At 45.3% G+C, this 19,214-nt stretch overlaps 1 protein-coding gene across 1 annotated transcript in view; it reads right to left on the reverse strand.

Annotated features, from left to right (window-relative positions):
• LOC144147089 (uncharacterized) overlaps positions 1 to 19,214 on the reverse strand; it is a 293,400-nt gene that overhangs the window by 18,042 nt on the left and 256,144 nt on the right. Inside the window, exons 30-33 of the mRNA XM_077679136.1 lie at positions 15,798 to 15,924; positions 10,585 to 10,806; positions 9,386 to 9,567; positions 3,030 to 3,229 (exon numbers count right to left, since the gene is read on the reverse strand). Of these exons, the coding sequence (XP_077535262.1) occupies positions 3,030 to 3,229; positions 9,386 to 9,567; positions 10,585 to 10,806; positions 15,798 to 15,924 (731 nt within the window). The remainder of the gene's footprint in view (positions 1 to 3,029; positions 3,230 to 9,385; positions 9,568 to 10,584; positions 10,807 to 15,797; positions 15,925 to 19,214) is intronic.

Genomic DNA, 19,214 nt, shown 5'->3' on the forward strand with positions numbered 1-19,214 from the left:
CCTCTCTTCTGGCGGAAGGTCGGAACTTATGGCGGTGTCAAAAGCCGAAACTGTAGCGGGCGATGGGGAAACGTGTTCATCTGTCGGAATGGTTGACATTGGAAGAACACGGGTACCTTGCGGCACTAAAATTGCTTCGTCAGATGTATTCAACGCGGTAACAAAAGCCGACGCACATGAAAAACGGGCAAGACAAGTAGGTATAACGACTCCTTTGAGAATTAAATTGCCAGCTGGTACAATCAACACGTCGCCATCGGTGACTCTGTCGGACGACAAGGAGAAAACTGTTTCTTCGCCGGGAGAGAGCACACAATCAGTTGTTGCGACCAGACGGTCCGTTCCACTTTCCGACAAACTGGCAAGGCAGGGGTCAGGGATGTGAATGGTGGGTTGATTACAGGTGATGATTGCCGATGCTGATGACAGAAAATCCCAGCCCAAGATGACTTGATGTGCACATGGGGACAATACCACGAACGGTATGTGGTAACGAATGCCATCAATGAAAATACGCGCAGTGCATAGTCCAGATGGTCGAATCTTTCCACCGTTGGAACCACCTAGAGCAGGACCATCATATGGCGTTGTCACCTTACGTATCCGAGAGCACAAATCTGCGTGAATGACCGAAATTCTAGCCCCAGTGTCTACTAAAGCTTCAACCCAAACGCCTTCAATGAAAACAGTTAATGTGTTCGATGGTGACTCAGGGGAGCTTTGAGATTTTTCCTGTGATGCAGTGTCCCCCCAGGAAACTGCTGCTTTCAGTTTTCGGGGTGTAGGTCGAAAACTTGTAATGCGGGCCGGAGAGGGGATGAAGACTGGCGGAAAGGCGAAGGCGAACGGCGTCTGTGAGAACGTGGACGCCGGGGCCGGTCATCAGAATCAATTGGGGGCGTAGAGCGAGGCGGAGCAGGCGAGTACACACGCTGGGAAGGGGCGTAGTTGAAGCGGTTATCTCGTTCGTATGGGGCGTAGCCGCCGCGCTCGTCCAGCTGTCGTCAACGGCAAAAGCGAGAAATGTGCCCTCGGATGCCACAGTAGTAGCAGACGGGCCGGTCGCTAATAGGGCGCGGTGCTCGCCAAGTTGAATGGAAAGGCGGCGCTGTCGGAGGTGCAGAACGGGCGGTCAAGTGACCGTGCGAGGGCGGGGACACGATATGCTCCATGGGCATGGTGATCGGGATACGGCTTCAGAGAAATTTGGCGTGAAAAGAGGAGCACTATGACATGGCCGAGGAAGAGTTGTCATGGACACCAGCTCCTCTCTGATCATGTCACGCAGACCAGGTGCGCGACCGTAGTTGTTCTGACCGCAGGGTGTGTCACGCTGATGCAACTCTTCACTGATGATGTCGCGAATCAGAGTACAGAGCTCGGCATAGCCAGAGGGGCAAGCGGGCAAAGTGTCGTGTTGAATCCGGATGGACTGGAGATGGTCGAGCCGCTGGCAGATCGTTCGCACATCGGCAATGGTAGCGGGATTCTGAATCGCCATAGCAATAAAGGCAAAATGGGCCATACCTTTCAGTATGTGGCGTACCTTCTCCGTTTCAGGCATGTCCTTGTCGAATCGGTGGCATAGCACGAGGACATCTTCAATATATGAAGCGTAAGTCTCGTCCAGGCGTTGCACACGGGCATCAAGTTTCTTTTTGGCTTCATTTGAGCGAGCAGAGGACGTTCCGAAGATTTTACGTATGTCCTCCTTGTAGTTCTCCCAATTAGAGAAGCCGTCCTGGTTAAGGAACCACGTCTTCGCCACTTCATTCAGGGACCAGCAAACATTCTTCAGTTTGAATGCGTCGTCCCACCGGTTGAATGCCCTCACTCGCTCAAACTGGTCAAGCCATTCCTCATCGTCTTCGTCCCGAAGGCCAGCGAAAAAGGACGGTTCGCGGTGGGGGCTCGTGACAGTGAAGGGGGGCTGGACGGGAACTGCAGCGTTGCTGCCACCATTGCTGCCCTCGCGATCCATGGGGCTTGTTGGTAAGCGCCGACCTGATCGAAGCTCTAGCTGGGCGATCGGGAGAGGTAGACGGCAGGATCGAAGGCGCCCTCCACCACTTGAGAGAGTCGAGGACTCGTGAAGGAGAGCGGTGATGATGATGCCAGAAGCCGACATGATGAATATGAAGCGATGACGATAGGGTATCCTATCGGAGCCCGGCGATTGTGCCAGGACTGTATACTCTGCTGGTGCTCACAATATATATATATATATATATATATATATATATATATATATATATATATATATATATATATATATATATATATATATATATATATATATATATATATATATATATATATATATATATATATATATATAGGCTAAGTAGAGACAGAGACAAACGAGAAAGATAAAAGTTTACTGAAGTTTCAGGAAGAGGGCTTCCTTTCATCAGAAGGACTTCCTTTCTCTGAAGAAAGGAAGTCCTCTTCCTGAAACATCAGTAAATTTTTACCTTAATTTTTAATGTCTCTGGGTTGTCTCTGTCTCTACTTACGGTATTTTTTCGCGCGCTGTGTGAGTTCTGATGTTTCCAGACTATATAAATATATTGACGGAGGCAATCAAATGCTAACAAAACGCCACCAATTATTTCAATCGCAATTGAAATGTAGAATCTTCGCGTACGCGTAATGTATCATGCACATCGAAATTGTTTCCGCTGACGAAGAACTGTTAATTGGCGGAAATATATAGAGACTGCCAAAAAGATGAGCCGGAGCCGTAATATTCAGATAATAGTTTCGAAAGTCCCGGCAGGAGAGCACTGTTAACTGAATGGCAGAGGTACCCATCAGTTAAAAATTCATATTTTATTTTTAGTTTAGATAAAACATGCAGTTGCAGAAGCATCGAACTCAAAAGCAGGTTTTTATAAAAGGAGAACTACTGATCTTTAAAAATTCTCACAAATCATGGCAAGAAATGTCCCTCGCTATCTCGAAATGTCTGTTGTTTTTTCCGCTTGATTTTAGAATAAGGCGGAAGACTGCAATAAGAGTCTGCTTACCAATGGCGACCTTTCTAGCGATTTTCGCGTCGCAACGGACGCAATACAACATCCGGTTGCAGCATTCCTCGCAGAACAGGCGGTCACCGCAGGGCTCGAAGCGTACATTTGCCGGACGTTTGCGGCAGCTCTTGCATTCCGACCCTCCTATTCCAGGCCTGCATTCAGGCAGCACCGCGGCGCTCCTTGATGTCGCTTCACTGAAATAGTTCACAATTTTGTCCGCATTGAAACTAAATGGTTGGAACGGCTGATATGGCAACATTTACTGAAGGCATCAATGCCATACACGTTGGAACACGAAAACAATACACATAGTGCACAATACAATACACCTGGCGCACAGCTCGACACTACTCCATACTAAGGGCGACGGCGTGGCGTGGTACTGTGCCGTGTATTTCGTACCACGGTATCCAAAGTGTGTTCACACGCTGACGTGCTTGGTGGACTCCTCACTAAGGTGAGCAATAGGATGACAACTACACTTTTCTATGCAAATTGGGAAATGTCGTCCCACGCATCATCAAGTATTTTACTAACGTTACGAGCGGTCTTGAGGACGATGGGTATGCGAGTGCGCACGAAGGCACGAAGAAATTCGTGGTTTGAAGGAAGTATGCATACATTTCTGTGATGTAAAAATCAGAGTAATTCCTCGTCCTAAATATTCGAAAGTACACCACATATTGCGTTGTGTTGTGTTGGGTCTTCTGGCAGATAAGCAACTAAGGCCGTCATGCGCCAAACGGTAGGTACAAGACATATTGCCACACAGAGAAGTACAAAGCAAAATTCTTGTAGAAATAGCATTTCGAGGAGCCAACTTGTGCTTCGGAATAGGCTAGAAGAAAAAAAACACCAAAAAAGCAGTAAGCAAATTGTCGGGAACTGAACACCGTCACCGAATTGAATTCTGCGGCAATTGCTCGCACGCATTTATCTCTGAACGCCCTACCATCCAGAACAATCTAATTCAACTTAGAACAGTGTCGACATAACCTTCAAATTTTAGGGACGAGATGGTGCCTTTTTCCTATCGAACAGGCTACCCGACGTGCTATGCAGCAAACAGGGGGAAATGGAAGCTCCTGTTGAAGCACAGGTTAAGATAACCGGTATCGTTAACGTGCTGCTAACAAAACAAGCAAAGCGAATCACCAGGTACAGTTTGTGGCATTGTGCCCCTCTAACAGTGCACCCACGCGGGGCTAAAATAAAGCAGTGGGAAAAACAATACGAATTTTGCTACATAGTGTGGCATTATTAGCGCGAGCCACGTGGACAACGTCGGGCCTTGCGCGTGGCCCTAATGTTACAGAGTTGGCTTCAGGGACGACCGCGTCGATAGGCTTATCAAGACGTCGTTGTATTCACTATGATCTTGAATGAAGCTGCAGAAGCTTCAGGCGGGGGCCGCGTGATCAGATTGGCAAAAATTGCACAAAGACATTGGCGTTGATTTCGTCGTCTTGTATTGCGGCAGCATGGCATGGAGCATCGCCTTAAGCTGTATTCGGTGGACAAGCGTGCACAAAATCATCTCCGTGGTGTTGTAAACAGCTCCATTGTACATAAACGTGACATAAGAAAAAATTTCTTCCCATCTCTCGTATTCAAAGTAAACGACGTAGACAGCATAGCGATCGTCTTTTTCAAGTGTTTGGTTAGTCTGTTTATCAGGGGATTGCACGCCGCAGTCCTTCGGTGATCCGTGTCGCTGTAGAGTAAGAATCCTTGCATGAGCTCTGCAGGAATGGCATTTCCGCGGTCCGGGATTACGACCTTGTTCCCATCGAGTGGCTGTGCCAGGGGCTTCATGCATCAGCAAAAGTTGATTGATAAAGAATTTGACGACTCTGTGCACTCTCTCCGGGAAGAGTGGCAGTTGCTGCGTATAAGGCTTTGCGCAGTCTCTGGGTACAACAATTCACTGACGTAAGGAATGAATACTGGAGGACGATTTCAATCTATTGGTAGAGTCTCGATGGTACCGTGATGGACTGGAGAAGATCAGCAGGTATCGTCGGCGGCCTTTTCCGCCGCTAAAATTACGGTAGGTACGGTCGTAGTGGGTTACATCGGATGTAAAGCGGGAAGTAGTATTTATTCGTAGTATTTCCAAGTGTACGTACTGTACCGAGGTGTCCGGACGACGGATCGCTATGGGACGCTGTTCAAATTTTGGTCACGTACGTGTGCAGGAAGACCGGGAAGATAACTCGTTTTAGTGGCGGGGCCGAAGTTTTTTTCGACGCTGAGAGAAATTTTGTAGATGAATGCATGCATTTTTCGCTCGAAAGCTTCTGGCACTATGATGTCGTGTCTTTTCATGTGGTCGATAATGATACTCAACTTGGGGTTCGAACGCTGCTGGGAGGCTAGGTCGCCCGCCACCACAATGCCGAAACGGGCGCCGTCTTTTTTTAAGCCCTGTGGCGATGGTACTACAGGGGTGGGTGAGAGGCGTTCAGTATCTGAATATTTTGCGCTGGATTCGGAAAAGAAGGAAATATTGAATTTCCGCAGGCGGAGGCTCCATCGAAACTTGAAAATGGCCTTTATTAGGGCGATGCACATTTTTCCACTGGCGAAATAGTTTGTTTTCACAGACAGCTGATTGCGTAGGCCATTACTTTTCCCCAGCTCTTTTACTTGTGAAAGTGGATGACACTTGTGGAAGTGGATGGAAGCCTACGTCACTCGCGTATGTGTACTATTCTGTCTTGGCACATTCGCCGAAATGTGCAAACACCAGGCAGGCACTGTAGGCGGTTTTGAAGCTTCCTGAAGGGATTATCTTCAGGCGCGTGAGAGGTTCAGAGTTGTTTAGAGAAGTTTTCGATGGAATGCCGGTTCTACGCACAAGTGTCCGTGAATCTTCGCACACCTTTCTAGTCCTTAGTCAGGGTAAGCTGGCTACAGATAACGTTTTTGCGACGTCAGACAGGAATTCCTATGAGTTGATGACGGGGCCTAAATACTGAGTTTCTCGTAATTAAAGTGACAGTTTTCCGACTTTAGTGTAATATTGATGTTCGAAGCCTCTTCAGTACCGACTCCAATCTTGTGGTGGTCATCGAAGCGATGGGCGATCACGCAAACGTCGCCGAGGTAGACAGGGTAGGTGTGCCATTTTAGTAGGTTATCACGGCGTCTAGGGACGTTGGACGTTGCTGGCGCCGTGCGAAGTACGAACGGCATTCCGCAAAACTCCTAAACCCCGTCTGGCGTGATTGATCCTGTGTCATCACGGTCCCTCTTGTCCACTTCAGTGTGCTACACCCAGTTTTAAAAACCCTGGATGAAAAGCACGTGTCATGAACCTACGCGCCATGGAAATCCTTTGGAGTGGGTATGGGAATATTGTGGGCAAATATCGTGACGTCGTCGACAATTAGAAATCCGTGAAATGGCCGTGAGCTTCCTGTTTTAACGTGTACATGCATAGGGTTGAGCCTGATGACGTGCCAAACAACGTGAAACTCTTTGAACGCCGAGCTGCGCGTGCCGGCTTTTGCCATTGTGTAGTCCTAAAGCCATAATGCATACACTAGGTCCGATGTTATTCAAATAGATTCATGAAGCTTTATTGGTATCAGTTACATCTGCTGAATTAGCATTCCGAAGACTCCTGGTTCAATAACCATTCAGTCCTAAATTTTTCTTTATTCCTCTAGGATCGATTGCTTTACTCTTAGTCTCCGCGACATTGGCAATTTTACTAGTTTCTTCGCTGCTGTTTCTTCTAATTGTCCTTTTAATGTTTCCAAACGGGACGTCGTCCTTGTGTATTCAGGTCGAACATGTACACGGGAAACTTTACACATTGACAACAGAGAACAAACACTCTTGTTTTACATTTCAAAATAAGGAAGCCTAATTCGGCGTAGTTGAATATATACTTAACGTTTGTTTCAGAGAACTCTTAAAATCAATTTTAGTGAACATAAATTTACCGGAAAAAATAAAAAAAGCGACGCAAGTCACACGTAATGTCTACCTTTCCAATTCTCCCTCGGCGTGCTGTTTCTAAGCTTGTTGCTTCTTATTGGCACAGGCTTAACTTGTTTTCAAGATTCCAAGCAACCGCTTCGCCTTGTCATTTAAGGTTTTTTGTTTGGGCAAGTGCTTTCTGAAGAAATTATACATCTTGGGATCAGTAGGCAAATATTTTAACTTTCATACCTTTCCCGCATGTGTGTTTGGTAAGCAATTTTAATTTACTTCACCAAAGCTGGCTAAGATTTCCATTAGGTAACAGCGTTGACTAGCAAAGCGGCCAGTGTACTATTTAGTTCAAACATACAGAGTTGGCTAGTGATTGTAACGCGTCATCGGAGTGGGACTTCGCCTGGGAATTGACCGAAACTTGTGCATGTCTCCGGATTTTTATCCCTCATGACGTAATGCACTACCTGCCATCCTTGGCTGCATGCTCACCTGTCTTTTATCTGTACGCCATGGCTCACCCTTTAGATTTGGCAAACCGTTGTGGAGGAGGCTATTCAAAGGAGGCTACTAAACGAACTTTTCGTTAGTGTGAATGCTGTGGTACGCACGAAAGTCTTGTTCAATACGCCTTAATAAGCGGGTGCGTCCGAAAAATAGCAGACCAATTAACGAGACCCGCTTCAATCGGCCCTCGAATACGAGAATTAGCCCTGCTGCCCCCGTCAACGAAATGTTGATACTCAGACACCAGAATATTCGAAGCGTCTCAGCATTATTGATGCAGCCGGCGCGCATATATCACTTAAAACTATTAGTATACTTGTATATCTTTAAAGGAGCCATGAAGACAAAATACAAGTTGGGTTTATTGGAAAGACCGCTTAGTCCCGATAACAATGATACCAATATCATCGCAATCTTCGAACAAATAACGGAGATATTAAAGAAAACGTGTGAACCAGTCGCGACCCCCTAGCCAATTTCACACAACTTTTCTATAACGTCAGGGAACCTTGTTTGTGCGATTGGCGGCCGGCTAACTGACCTGTCCCGATGACACATGACTGGACGTCTGTAATGGGGCCTCTAGTTCCATTTGACCGCATCACTTGAACGCTAACGTGCAGTTAACGCACTGAAAATTATGTTTTATTGTTGGCCCGTATGACGTCATTCTTGCTCATAACACGTCACTGGGGCGCAAAATTTGAAAGTTTTTAAATACTTCTTGCTTTTTTTTCGTTAAAAAACATCTTTTGGGGCTGTAATGAAGCTGAGTGAGATACTGAATCCTAGTTCTTTCAAATTAAACGAAGTTGTATTTTCTCTTCATGGCTCCTTTAAATGAATATTTGTGTCTTCACCCTGACGGTGCCTGGTACCCTCCAACGGTGCAAAGCTGTATTTGCTATACTTTTGTTTTCTTGTTAATCGCCGAGAGAGGGTTTCAAGCTTTTGCTACATTTTCACATGGGTAATACACGGTTCTTCATGCCTCAAGCGGCACGAGTTTCTTAAACCTTTCACAGATATTTGTCTTGTGTTGTATTCATGCCGAGTTCACCCCGTGAACTGCAAAAATTGAAACTCCTTCGCTAACCACAAGGTCTTTCCTAGTAAAGATCTATGCTTTGTGGGAGTTGCATGACTGTGGGTTCCATAATTTGAAATTGTTTTATCACTACTACAAGTTTCATAAGTGCCAATTAAAACGCCGAAAATAATTTAAAGAGGCTTATCGGCACTGTAGAAGCAATTGAATCACGCCTTATATTTCAGTCCGGTATTCGAAAACAAGTTCCGGAGCACAGCAACTTTTTCTATACTTGTTAGGCATCGAGTGCGAACAGTGCCCGCGGTGTTTCGAGAAAACGAAAATCGAGCTTAAACGGACAGTCGTACATGAAAAAAGTCGGCACGCTAGCGCTTACGTTGCTGAAGTTCAAATGACTAATCTTAGCACTTGGGTTGCGAGCTCTGTACACATATGCGCCACGAAAAAAAAGAGGATAAAACAAAGTTGTCAGAATATTTTCTTTTCATATTAGGTTTGTTGTGCTTCAGAAAAGCAGTTGCGTTAATGGCAGTCATATTATGGTGTCAGTCCATCCGCTCATGCCTGGTTACAAGAACCAGGTGTTGAGCTGCAGAACGGGAGCACACCATTCAGTCAGCGTACATGGCGCAACCCAAAGGTCTGTGACACTGAGTTCAAGTTCAACCGGTTACAGCTAAAAACTGCCAACGCAAGCTATTTACAAAAAAATGTTGAGAAAAAAACGGGTGCTCATATGATTTAGAACGCCACAATAGTTTTCTCCAAGTCCTTTTCTGACAGAGCAGTATAAGGCTGTATATACGAAATCTGGGTTACAGAAAAGTAGCAACGGCGCTTCGGTTACCATTTTTCTTGGTTCCATTTGAGAAGCAGTGCCACTTCCACATTGGTTTTAGCGATCCTGAGTGGTGACTGTCCTTTTTTGTTCATTTTGGAAAGGTCACCTCCATGGTTGGCAAGGAAGCAAGCCAGAGCTATGCTGAGGTCGACCTCCGACTCGGAGGTTTCACGAATGTTGTACATGACCTGCATAAAGGACAAAACTATATTTGCAGCTATGAAGATACTTTTAAAGCGACATTTATTTTTCTAAGATTTTTCTGTTTTGTTAATTAGGGGCACGCTCAATATCTCTTGAAATTTATAATGCAGGCACGAACGAGCGAGCAACGCAAGTGTGCTGCATAAAACTAAACAAACGAACGGTGTTTGAAACATTGAAAACATAGTTAAAAATATTAAATACGATCACTACTTTTAACGCTTAAATGGAGAAGGTGAACAGAGTTCTCTGAACTCCCCTGCAAAACTGACGCATGACATTTAGATGAAACTGCCACTCCCCCCTATGCGGCTGTAAACTGTTTCCACAGGCACATAAAGACATTGTTACAAGTTCGCCCATGCAGCTGATGTTTATTACATTTTAGTCTGCGACCCCTCTAACTCCTAATGTATTGCAAGGGAGACTAGAATACAAAAATAGGTCTTAGCGATTGGAAGTCTTCGATATATTTATCGTGTGTTTTTTAAAACTATTTGTGTGCTTTGAATGAAGTATTTTATGTGTGTGAAGATCACTTAGGATAGATAATAGACCCCTGTAGTTTTGTCGTGTTGGCACGTGAGAATGAATAAAGGCGAAGGCTTCAAAATAAAAAAAAGATGGGAATTGTTTTAGCTGCGGGTTTTGATTCTAGGATATTCTGTTGCATTTCTTTTAATTTTTTGGCACATGTTCAGAATTTTCGAGGGCCGGTCTGAGTAAAAAAAATAACTTACAAAAGAAACTGGAGGATGAGTAAATTTAGTTACTCTGTACGTATCCTCAGGTTCGAAATGTATATGCTTGCCATTTGCTTCTATGAGCTGCCATCGGTTGAAGAGTGCAGCTGGGTATTTTCATACGGCCATATATAAATTAGAGGACTACGCCATCCTGATGTCTTTTTCGCGTAATCCTCATAGCCGCAGTTTAACAAGCTTTCCGGCTATTTTGAGATGCTACGGACGGAAGTTGGTGAAGCGTGCTAGCAAACGTACTGCTGCGACGGCTGGAGAGGTTGATGCCTTCACACAGTGAGGTTGCACCTCGGACCGCCTTAGCAAGCTCATATGCATGGCAGTGTCCCCCTCGGCATTCGGCTTGTTGATGTCGGCACGCGCTTGAACGAGCAGCTCCACAATGTCGCAGTACCCCCTGCTCACGGCGAGCACAAGGGGCGTCTCTTGTTTGGTGGTTTCAAGGTCGACCTCGCAGTTGCCCTGCAGAAAGTGGTAGGTGTATTGATACAGATTCTTGACTATTTGATGAGTGTATACTTTCTATGTTGCCTGAGAGCGCCAAGCACGCCTCCATTCACACACACGCTGCATTGTCTCACTTGAGAATAGAAACTGAATTAATACCCTCTATGTGCGATGATACAGTGCCTTCAGTGACAATAAATTAAGGAATCCCAAAACTGATCTTTTGAGAATAAAAATCAGTACATTTCGCGATGCGCAATATTCCCGCCTCATGTCAAGTGTTCTCAGTGTGAGAAATCATTTAGAATCCAGGAACTAAAGTGGTGATGGCAGAACGCATTTTTACGGAGAGCGAAAATTGTGCACTTGTGCCCGTTCAGCGTAACAGCTGACCAGAACATCACGTCGCTGACCGCTAAGCAGTATATACAATGTTAAGTTTTTAATAAAAGCACATAGCGCTGGTGGAAAACAATTATTGTGGGTCCAAGTTATCCAAGTTCCAGTTGGCTAAAAGAACCAGAGATAAATGCACGGCAGCATATCCATGTACTTGTTCGTGTCTATTATTCTTTCAATCAATCAATCAATCAATCAATCAATCAATCAATCAATCAATCAATCAATCAATCAATCAATCAATCAATCAATCAATCAATCAATAAATAAATAAATAAATAAATAAATAAATAAATAAATAAATAAATAAATCAATCAATCAATCAATCAATCAGTCAATCAATCAATCAATCAATCAATCAATCAATCAATCAATAAACAAATCAATCAATCAAAAAATCTTTATTCGAGAAAAAAACTGGAAAGGCTCCCAGGGCTAAAAGCTGCGTGACGCAGCTCGACGGGGCCCCAGAGGCCATTACAAGACATGTAGGCGGCACTGGAGAATGATCTATCATGGAACACAGCAATTAACATTGACACTGCAGTTCAACCAAACTTTTACATTGTAACAATACGAAACTTGTTGACAGCAATACCAATTTACACGAGTAAACATACACACGATCACACACGATCTATTTGCACAAACAGGATAGCACAGCTCTCAACGAATGGAGTCCTCCAAGTTCACAAAGGTTTCCCGCTGACTCCTAAGTGTGAAATTGTCAGCGCACTTGTATGTATTTAAAATGAATGGAAGATTATACTGAAGCCTTTGTAATTTGTAGTTTGTTCGAAAGCGAGGTATCATCCAGAAATCTGTGTTTCGTGTGTGTACAGGATGGGTGTGTTGTTTTAAGGATGCCACAGTAGTTACAAAATCCCGCGATATTCCAGATGAGACATAGTATAAACGTAGTAAGCGGAAATAGTACATTTTATCAGCAGGAAACTGCGAAATAAATTTAAATTTGGGAACAATTATGGAACAGTTGCAATGTGGCGGATAATTGTTTTCTGCAAGATGAAATTTTTTGTCAGATTTGCCTGATAAGTTGTTGACAAAACTGCGCTGCAATAATCAAGATGCAAAGCAAACACAGCATGGTATACGTTAAGTTTCACTTGAAGAGGAAGGAATGACTGAAGTCTTAACAACGCTCCGGTTGCAGATGAAAGTTTTTTACAGAGGATTGAAATGTGAGAAGAGGAGGAGGAGGAATAAACGTGTATCTGATGTTGTGAGCCGTGGGGAAGAGTCCTCATTCCAGGACCCCTTGAGTCCGTCCGGCTTCTTGGGCTCGCTGCACCAGCCAAAACTGGTCGTTAGGGTCCGAGCTGGACAGTACTCTCTCCCAGTGCTCAGTGAATGTGAGAGTCCCAGCTGAGATTTGACGAAAAAGTCACACCCAAAATTTTATGTGATTCAACTATAGCAATGTCCTGCCCTTCATACGTAATGACATTTTGGGTTTGACACGCCTTATTTTTTGCACAAAAATTATTACTTTTGTTTTGAGGGGCTGATCCTGATGTGATTAGAGCTTGACCATATATGGAGCTCATGAAGAATGTCATTACAATTTTTAATTAGAACATCTAGGTCAGGTCAGTTTTGTCAATTGTAACGATGTCCTTGATACATATGTTAAAAAGCAAGGGCCCTAAAACGCTGCCTTGTGGTACGCGACATGGAACCGGTAAATGAGTTTACCTATCGCTGCCTATGCAAACACTGTGTTCTTCCGTGGATATATGATTGTAGCAAAGCTAAAGGACCGCCACGAATACCATTGTGAGCCATCCTATGATGAAGAATTTTGTGACCAAGGCAGTCGAATGCTTTGCTGAAATCTATAAATAAGCCCAAGGAATTTTTTTTTTGTTTTGCAGTATTGTTTTTTAAAGCAGAAGCAAAGCATTTTCGGTCGACTTGCCCTTGCGGAGACCGAACTGGGCGTCGGTTAAAATGGCGTTTTTATCTGGAAAGTTTGTTATTCTCGAGAAAATAACTTTTTCTAAGCCATTGGAAAAAATGGGAATAACTGATATAGGTCGATAGTTAGATGGTATATTTCTATCTCCCCCTTCATACAAGACTGATACTCGGGACTTCTTCACCGCTGTTGGATATTCGCCTTGTTTAAGAATCAGATTAACAATGTGAGAAAGAGGGGCGGCTATGTGCTCTATAGCGTGCTTTATCGGTGCTATTTGTAAGTTATTAATGTCAAGAGCCTTGCTATTTTTCAGGCACTTGAAAGTTCAGCAGACCTCTGTTTTGTTTGTCGGATAAAAAAAAAGCTACCACCAGGACTAGGGCATAGCATTTCTGGCAGGGGCAGATTTTGGGTACGAGGGTTATTTGAAACAAAATCAGATTGAAGTGGTCTGCAAGCGCTTTACCGGTTAGCAGATTTTCATTGTGTATTATATTGCCTGGTGCGTTACTTCTATTTTTACAGCACAAAATGCTATTTTCCGTGTTCCAAACTACATGGGGCGTTGTGCTCCGATGTTAGAAAACAATTCTTGATAGTAAACTATTTTAGCACGTTTGAGTTGAGCATTGACTTGGTTTCTAAGCATCTTGAATTCTTTAAGTGTGTCGAGTATTCGTGTGCGTAAGAATTTCTGAACAAGACAATTTTTCTTTTTTATCATTTCTAAGTGAAACCGTGTAACCCATGGCTTTTTTGTTCTTTTGCATGGTGTGAAAGTTCTAAAGGGGAATTGTGCGAGGTATATATGCGTAAATTTTTGTATGAATAAGGAGTATGCATCATTTGCATTTTCCTGATTCATAATAAAAGACCAGTCATAAGAGCTAATGGCGATTTTAAAGCGCTTTAAAGCCTTATGGGAAACAAACTGTGTGGTAACAGCATCAGTACGACGCTCTCTATTTACTATACCAGAGTAAAGCATAAAAACTGGACAGTGGTCACTGATGTCTGACACAATTGTTCCAGCATCGGAAACCGTGTGTAGATTAGTAATTAAAAGGTGGAGAGCCGATGATGTTGAGGTAGTAATGCGAGGGGGGAAAGTGATTAGATTCACAAATCCACTTTATTCTATACAGGTTGTAAAATCGTGTACAGTGGGGCTGTTGCCGAGGACATTTATGTTGAAGTCTCCCCCCCGGATGTATCTAAAACTGTTTAAACAAATGTAATTTAACAAAGATTCCAAAAAAGCAATAAAGCGAGCAACATTTCCATGTGGAGGGCGATACACTACTGAAACAATTTCTTAATTGCACTTAAGTGTTAGTTGATAGTCACAGGTAGATTCGCAGCAATCAGATAGAAGTTCGAAGGGACATCAGGCTTCTACATAAACTGCTACACCACCACCTCGACGGTTTGGGCGATTAACAAAGAAATGTTTGTAACCGTCAAGATGCAACATTGCGCAGTCGTCACGATACCATGTTTCGGTAAACATAGTAATTTTAAATTGAAATGAAAACTGGCGCAGGAACTGTGCAATGCCATCTGGTTTGTTCAGCGCGGAACGCGTATTCAGTTGTAGGACAGAGTAACTGGATGATTGCTGGGTGTGGACAGATTCGGGAAGGGCGAGTTCGTGATAGCACATTCTTGGGAGAGGGCTTTTACTATGCTGAGAGTCGTCAATCTACTTTGGGCATATCTTTCCGAGGTCATTTTCGTCACCGATCACAACGGAATCTAAGTTTTCATATTGCCTCGCATATATCCTGCCATTGTACGACCACACAGACTTCCATCCATGTTCGTACTTGCGTTTCGTGGCCATTCCGAACAGCCTTTTCAGCGTTGGACACTGGTGCTCGTTAACGAAAACGGGGGCCGAATCATTGAGCCCGATGTTGCTGGTCGTCAGCCTTATCTTCTTTGCCTTCTTCAGCGTCGCGTCCCGCTTCGCCCGGGATTCAAACTGAACAATGATGTTCTACACGACGGTATTCAATGTAAGAACACGATGGCAGGCCACAACGTACGATTCCGAGATAGACTCCTGAACGGCCGTGCCAATTTTGGAAACAGTTTCCGTAACGTTCTCACCGTTAGTTTTGCCAACGCCCTTGATCTCGATGTTCGCGTTACGCGAATATTGCTCTTCTTGAAGCACCCTCTTTTCGAGGTCAGCTGCCTTGGGCTGCGAAGTTCCGCACTACGCAAGAAGTGCATCATTTTGCTTTTTTCGTTCAGCATTGTTTGCGCGTTCGCGTGTAAGTTCTGTCTGCCACTCCTCGATAGTTTGGTCCGCGAATTCAAGACTTTCACTCATGGTTCGTTGTTCGTTGCGTATCTCGCGTATTTCATTCCGAAGTTCTCTTTCAAACGACTCGCGCCAAGTCTTGATCCTGCTTCAGTTCATCCTGATATTTCTGCATATCAACTTTCGTCTTCGAATTCTTGCGCCGTTGTTCTCCTCAAGCATATTTCACTTACTCCCCCACACCAGGCGTTTGTTACTTAAAAGAAATCGAATTCCAAGTGACACCGCAATTGAACTCCACCTAATTATAGCTTTGAAAAGGCCATGATGCGAACTCCAAACCGCAAAAACTGACTGTTCCATCAGTAGCGCCGAGATTCAAGATCACTCCATACCTGATTTAGCAAGGTCTTCACGACATCGTGATAGCCGTTTATGGCGGCAATATGCAATGCGGCACACCCATCCCGCCTTTGCACGTTGACGAGGTCTGGCATTTTTGATAGGATCTGCTTCACCGCACTGTTGAGGGCAAGAGAAAGACAAGGAGACAAAAAGACACTCATTACGCGTTGTCAAAAAGTGATTCTTTTCGCACTAAAATACCGCTTAATATCCGGAAAAGCTCAGCACATTTTTCTCAATCCGCAGGACTTAGAAAATCTAACCAGTGCATGCCCCACGTAGCGGTACCTGGGTACAGTGGTATGGCGGCAACCGTGGCTGTTTAATGGCACCTGAATATCTCAAATCGCCTTGTATCCAGCAACACAAAACAAAACCTGGCCGACCCCGCCCTTTTTGATTTTCTCATCTATTCAAAACCTCAGAAAGCCTTTATAAATGAAAGCAAATGTTATGACGTGTCTTGTTAAAGGCCAACTGCACTCAAAATTTTGACCGCGCGAAATCAGTGCAAAAAAGACCGCGATGTACGAAGTATGACACCTAAAATGTGCGTAATTACACCGCAAGCGACCAGCAAATCGACGATTTTGAATACGAAACTCGGCAAAACGCGGCCATTCCGAGCAGGCGGAAGTGACGTACCAGCCGTCGACGCGAGCGGCCAGACGGCCTGGCCTGACGGCGCGAGCTGTGCGGACCGGCCGACGCGGCCGGCTCGGCCAGCCAGGCGGACAGGCGGGCGGAAAAGCGAGCGCTTGTCCCGCAAGCACAACACTATTCGTGCGCTCCGACAGCAGCACATTGCGTAGGCATGATGTCGCGACGACACTCGAAAAGGAGAGAAGCGGGCGGTTAGCGAAGCCGCTTCGGAGCCATGAAAGCCAGGCGTGGCGGCGCGAAATACGAGTTTCCCGGATTCTCCCTCTGCGAGGCATGCCGATCGTCCTGGACGACTGGCATGTCACTTCCGCTAAATGGCTGTTTGCGCGACACGCCGGCAGGTGCTTTGTCGTCTGCAAGGGCGTTATTTTGAGGGCCTGAAACTGGATAACCACGCATTGCACAGAGCTACCGGTCGCGTCGCATTAGTTCTCATGGTACCTACTACACATTTCGAAGGCATTTAGCCAGGGTGAAATTTGAGTGCAGTTGGCCTTTAAGCAGCACTGTACATTATTGGCCGCGAGGCCCACCACGGGAGAGGCCGGCGCTGCGATCGTTTTGACGTCACTTGTAGGATCACCGTTCCTATCTTGCTGCGTATTGGCTTGCAGCGCGTGACACTTCGCTTAGGAAGCGCATTCTAAAAGTATTTTCGTGTTAATTTCCTTCCTTTGAAGTTAATTCTCAGTGCGTCAAGCGCAGTTCGACGTAATGGTGACTGTATAGCCGTATCAACTGTGGTAGATTATCCGCAAACACCATGAGCGTGGTGGTGTATTACGCATGCGACCGAAGCATAAGCAGTGGTTTGTTTCCCCGATCAACAATGTGGACTACGACGATCGCCGAGTGAAGTTTCTAGATTTCCCTTGTTACAAATGTATAAAGCAGGAAATCGTGAAGCGTTAACTGCTCGCAGAAGCACACGCACCCGCCGTGCCTGCTCGCACAGCCGAGGGTGCGGCTCGAACCGACGCAGGTCGCGGCAGCAACAACTTGTCGCCGCTTTTTAAAATCACACAAGTCGTGGAAAATAAGTTCCAGATTGGTGAAAGTGGATGTTAGTGTGATGAAAAATTGTGATAGGTAGTGTCATCAGCTGTGGTTTTCAAAGCGATGCTCAAATATCTGCCGCGATTTACGCCGACCGGCCACGGAGGTCGGTCCCGGCAGCGCCGGCCCGTTCACGCACGGTGCGGCGAGCGGCCGAATTGATGGCTATGCTTGCGTGCAACAATCGGCCGAGGCCGTGCAGGTATCTTTATCGTCGATCGCTTCAACGGAAATCAGCGCGCTTACAGAGTTCTCAGCGTGGTGAAACGTTCTGTTAGGGACTGTCACTCGCAACTCTAACGGCGATGAAATATCTGCTGCGACGCCAAGCCTAAATTACGTGCATCCGAAGCCGGCTCCGAGCTGTTGGCGAAGGCCCTCCCGTCGCGCACGCGCGTGTCGCGTTTGGGTTCCTCTAACTTCTTGGGGGCCCCCAACGCTCGGTTCTCCTTTTCTAAATATCCCCATTACCCGAAATCATTAACGACGTGTTTCTCCTCGTACGCAGCCTCGCCTTCTGTGAGCAGTCGTGAGTTTCGAAATTGATGCTTGAGAAATGCCGGCTTACTGCAAACATACAAAACACGCTGCAATTATAAATTACCACACCGAGCACCTAATGAAAACTAAATATAGCCTTGTCCGAACCCGCTCGAAGGCGTTAAAAACTCGCGTTCATACCGCTCATACATTGCGGACAAGTCGCGAAAAGTAAACATCAGCCGTGCAGAGTACAGGCTACGGCAGTGATCGTTAATCAAATCCGGGCATGACTATAAAAACATCTCAGGGGAAATAGGCACTGATCAAGCCAAACTGCAGACCATAACAATACTTTTAAGCATGTGCGGCGAAGCAATCTGATCAGCGTTCTCGCGTCATTCATTTACCAGGCAATACGAGCAGTTCGCGCGGTCAGATCATAAGTGAGCGACGCGTTTCCGTCGCTGTTACAAGGTGTTTGCTTGCACACACATGTCCCGTCGCAAGTATTTCATAATGAATTTAATTGCAGCGTACTTTTCTCGGCATCAGTTGCATCGTCCTTGGCGTTAGCAGGCTGCGTATGTAGGACCTGTGGGTCGCGATGGTAGCAACTACCTAAACCCGGCGGTGTCGCCGGGAACAAGCGAGTCGCTGATTGCTTGCCCGAATTATTTGGTTTAAAGACAACTTTTTGGTAATTTGCATCAAATCCACAAGGAGCGGGCGAGACGGTGGCCATAAGAAAAAAACACGCTTCCGCATACGCACGGGAAATCTGCTGTAGCAGACGACAACACGATTCGGCGTCCTACAAGTGACGTCACTCGTAGGTGGCACCACGGTATGTCCTCGAGGCCAATTGAGCCCTGACAGAAATATTGTGTATATATGTAGGTTTGAACGAACGCCCTAAATGTTTCACGTACGACTGTACACTTCCTCAAATGTATTTGCTTCGGTACTCGGCAGCCCAGCCAATCTCTGAAAGGCATGGCGCGCGCTGATCAATGCTATATTTGCGAAAAGCGTTCGAAACAAAAATTGTAATCTTGCCGCATACTACGGAAATACGTTTGTAGCGTTTTCGGCGAAAAGGACCAATAATGTCCGCGTGGAAATCGTTTTCTAAGTGACCCTGGGGTGATGCAAGTTTGATTTCGCTCTCTTTCTGCCAAACATGGCTGTAGTTTAATTAGAAACAA

The sequence above is a fragment of the Haemaphysalis longicornis genome, unplaced genomic scaffold (genome assembly GCF_048455015.1).
Source record: "Haemaphysalis longicornis isolate Haplotype H1 unplaced genomic scaffold, Haemaphysalis longicornis Haplotype H1 scaffold_7, whole genome shotgun sequence".
NCBI classification, from domain to species: Eukaryota; Metazoa; Arthropoda; class Arachnida; order Ixodida; family Ixodidae; genus Haemaphysalis; species Haemaphysalis longicornis.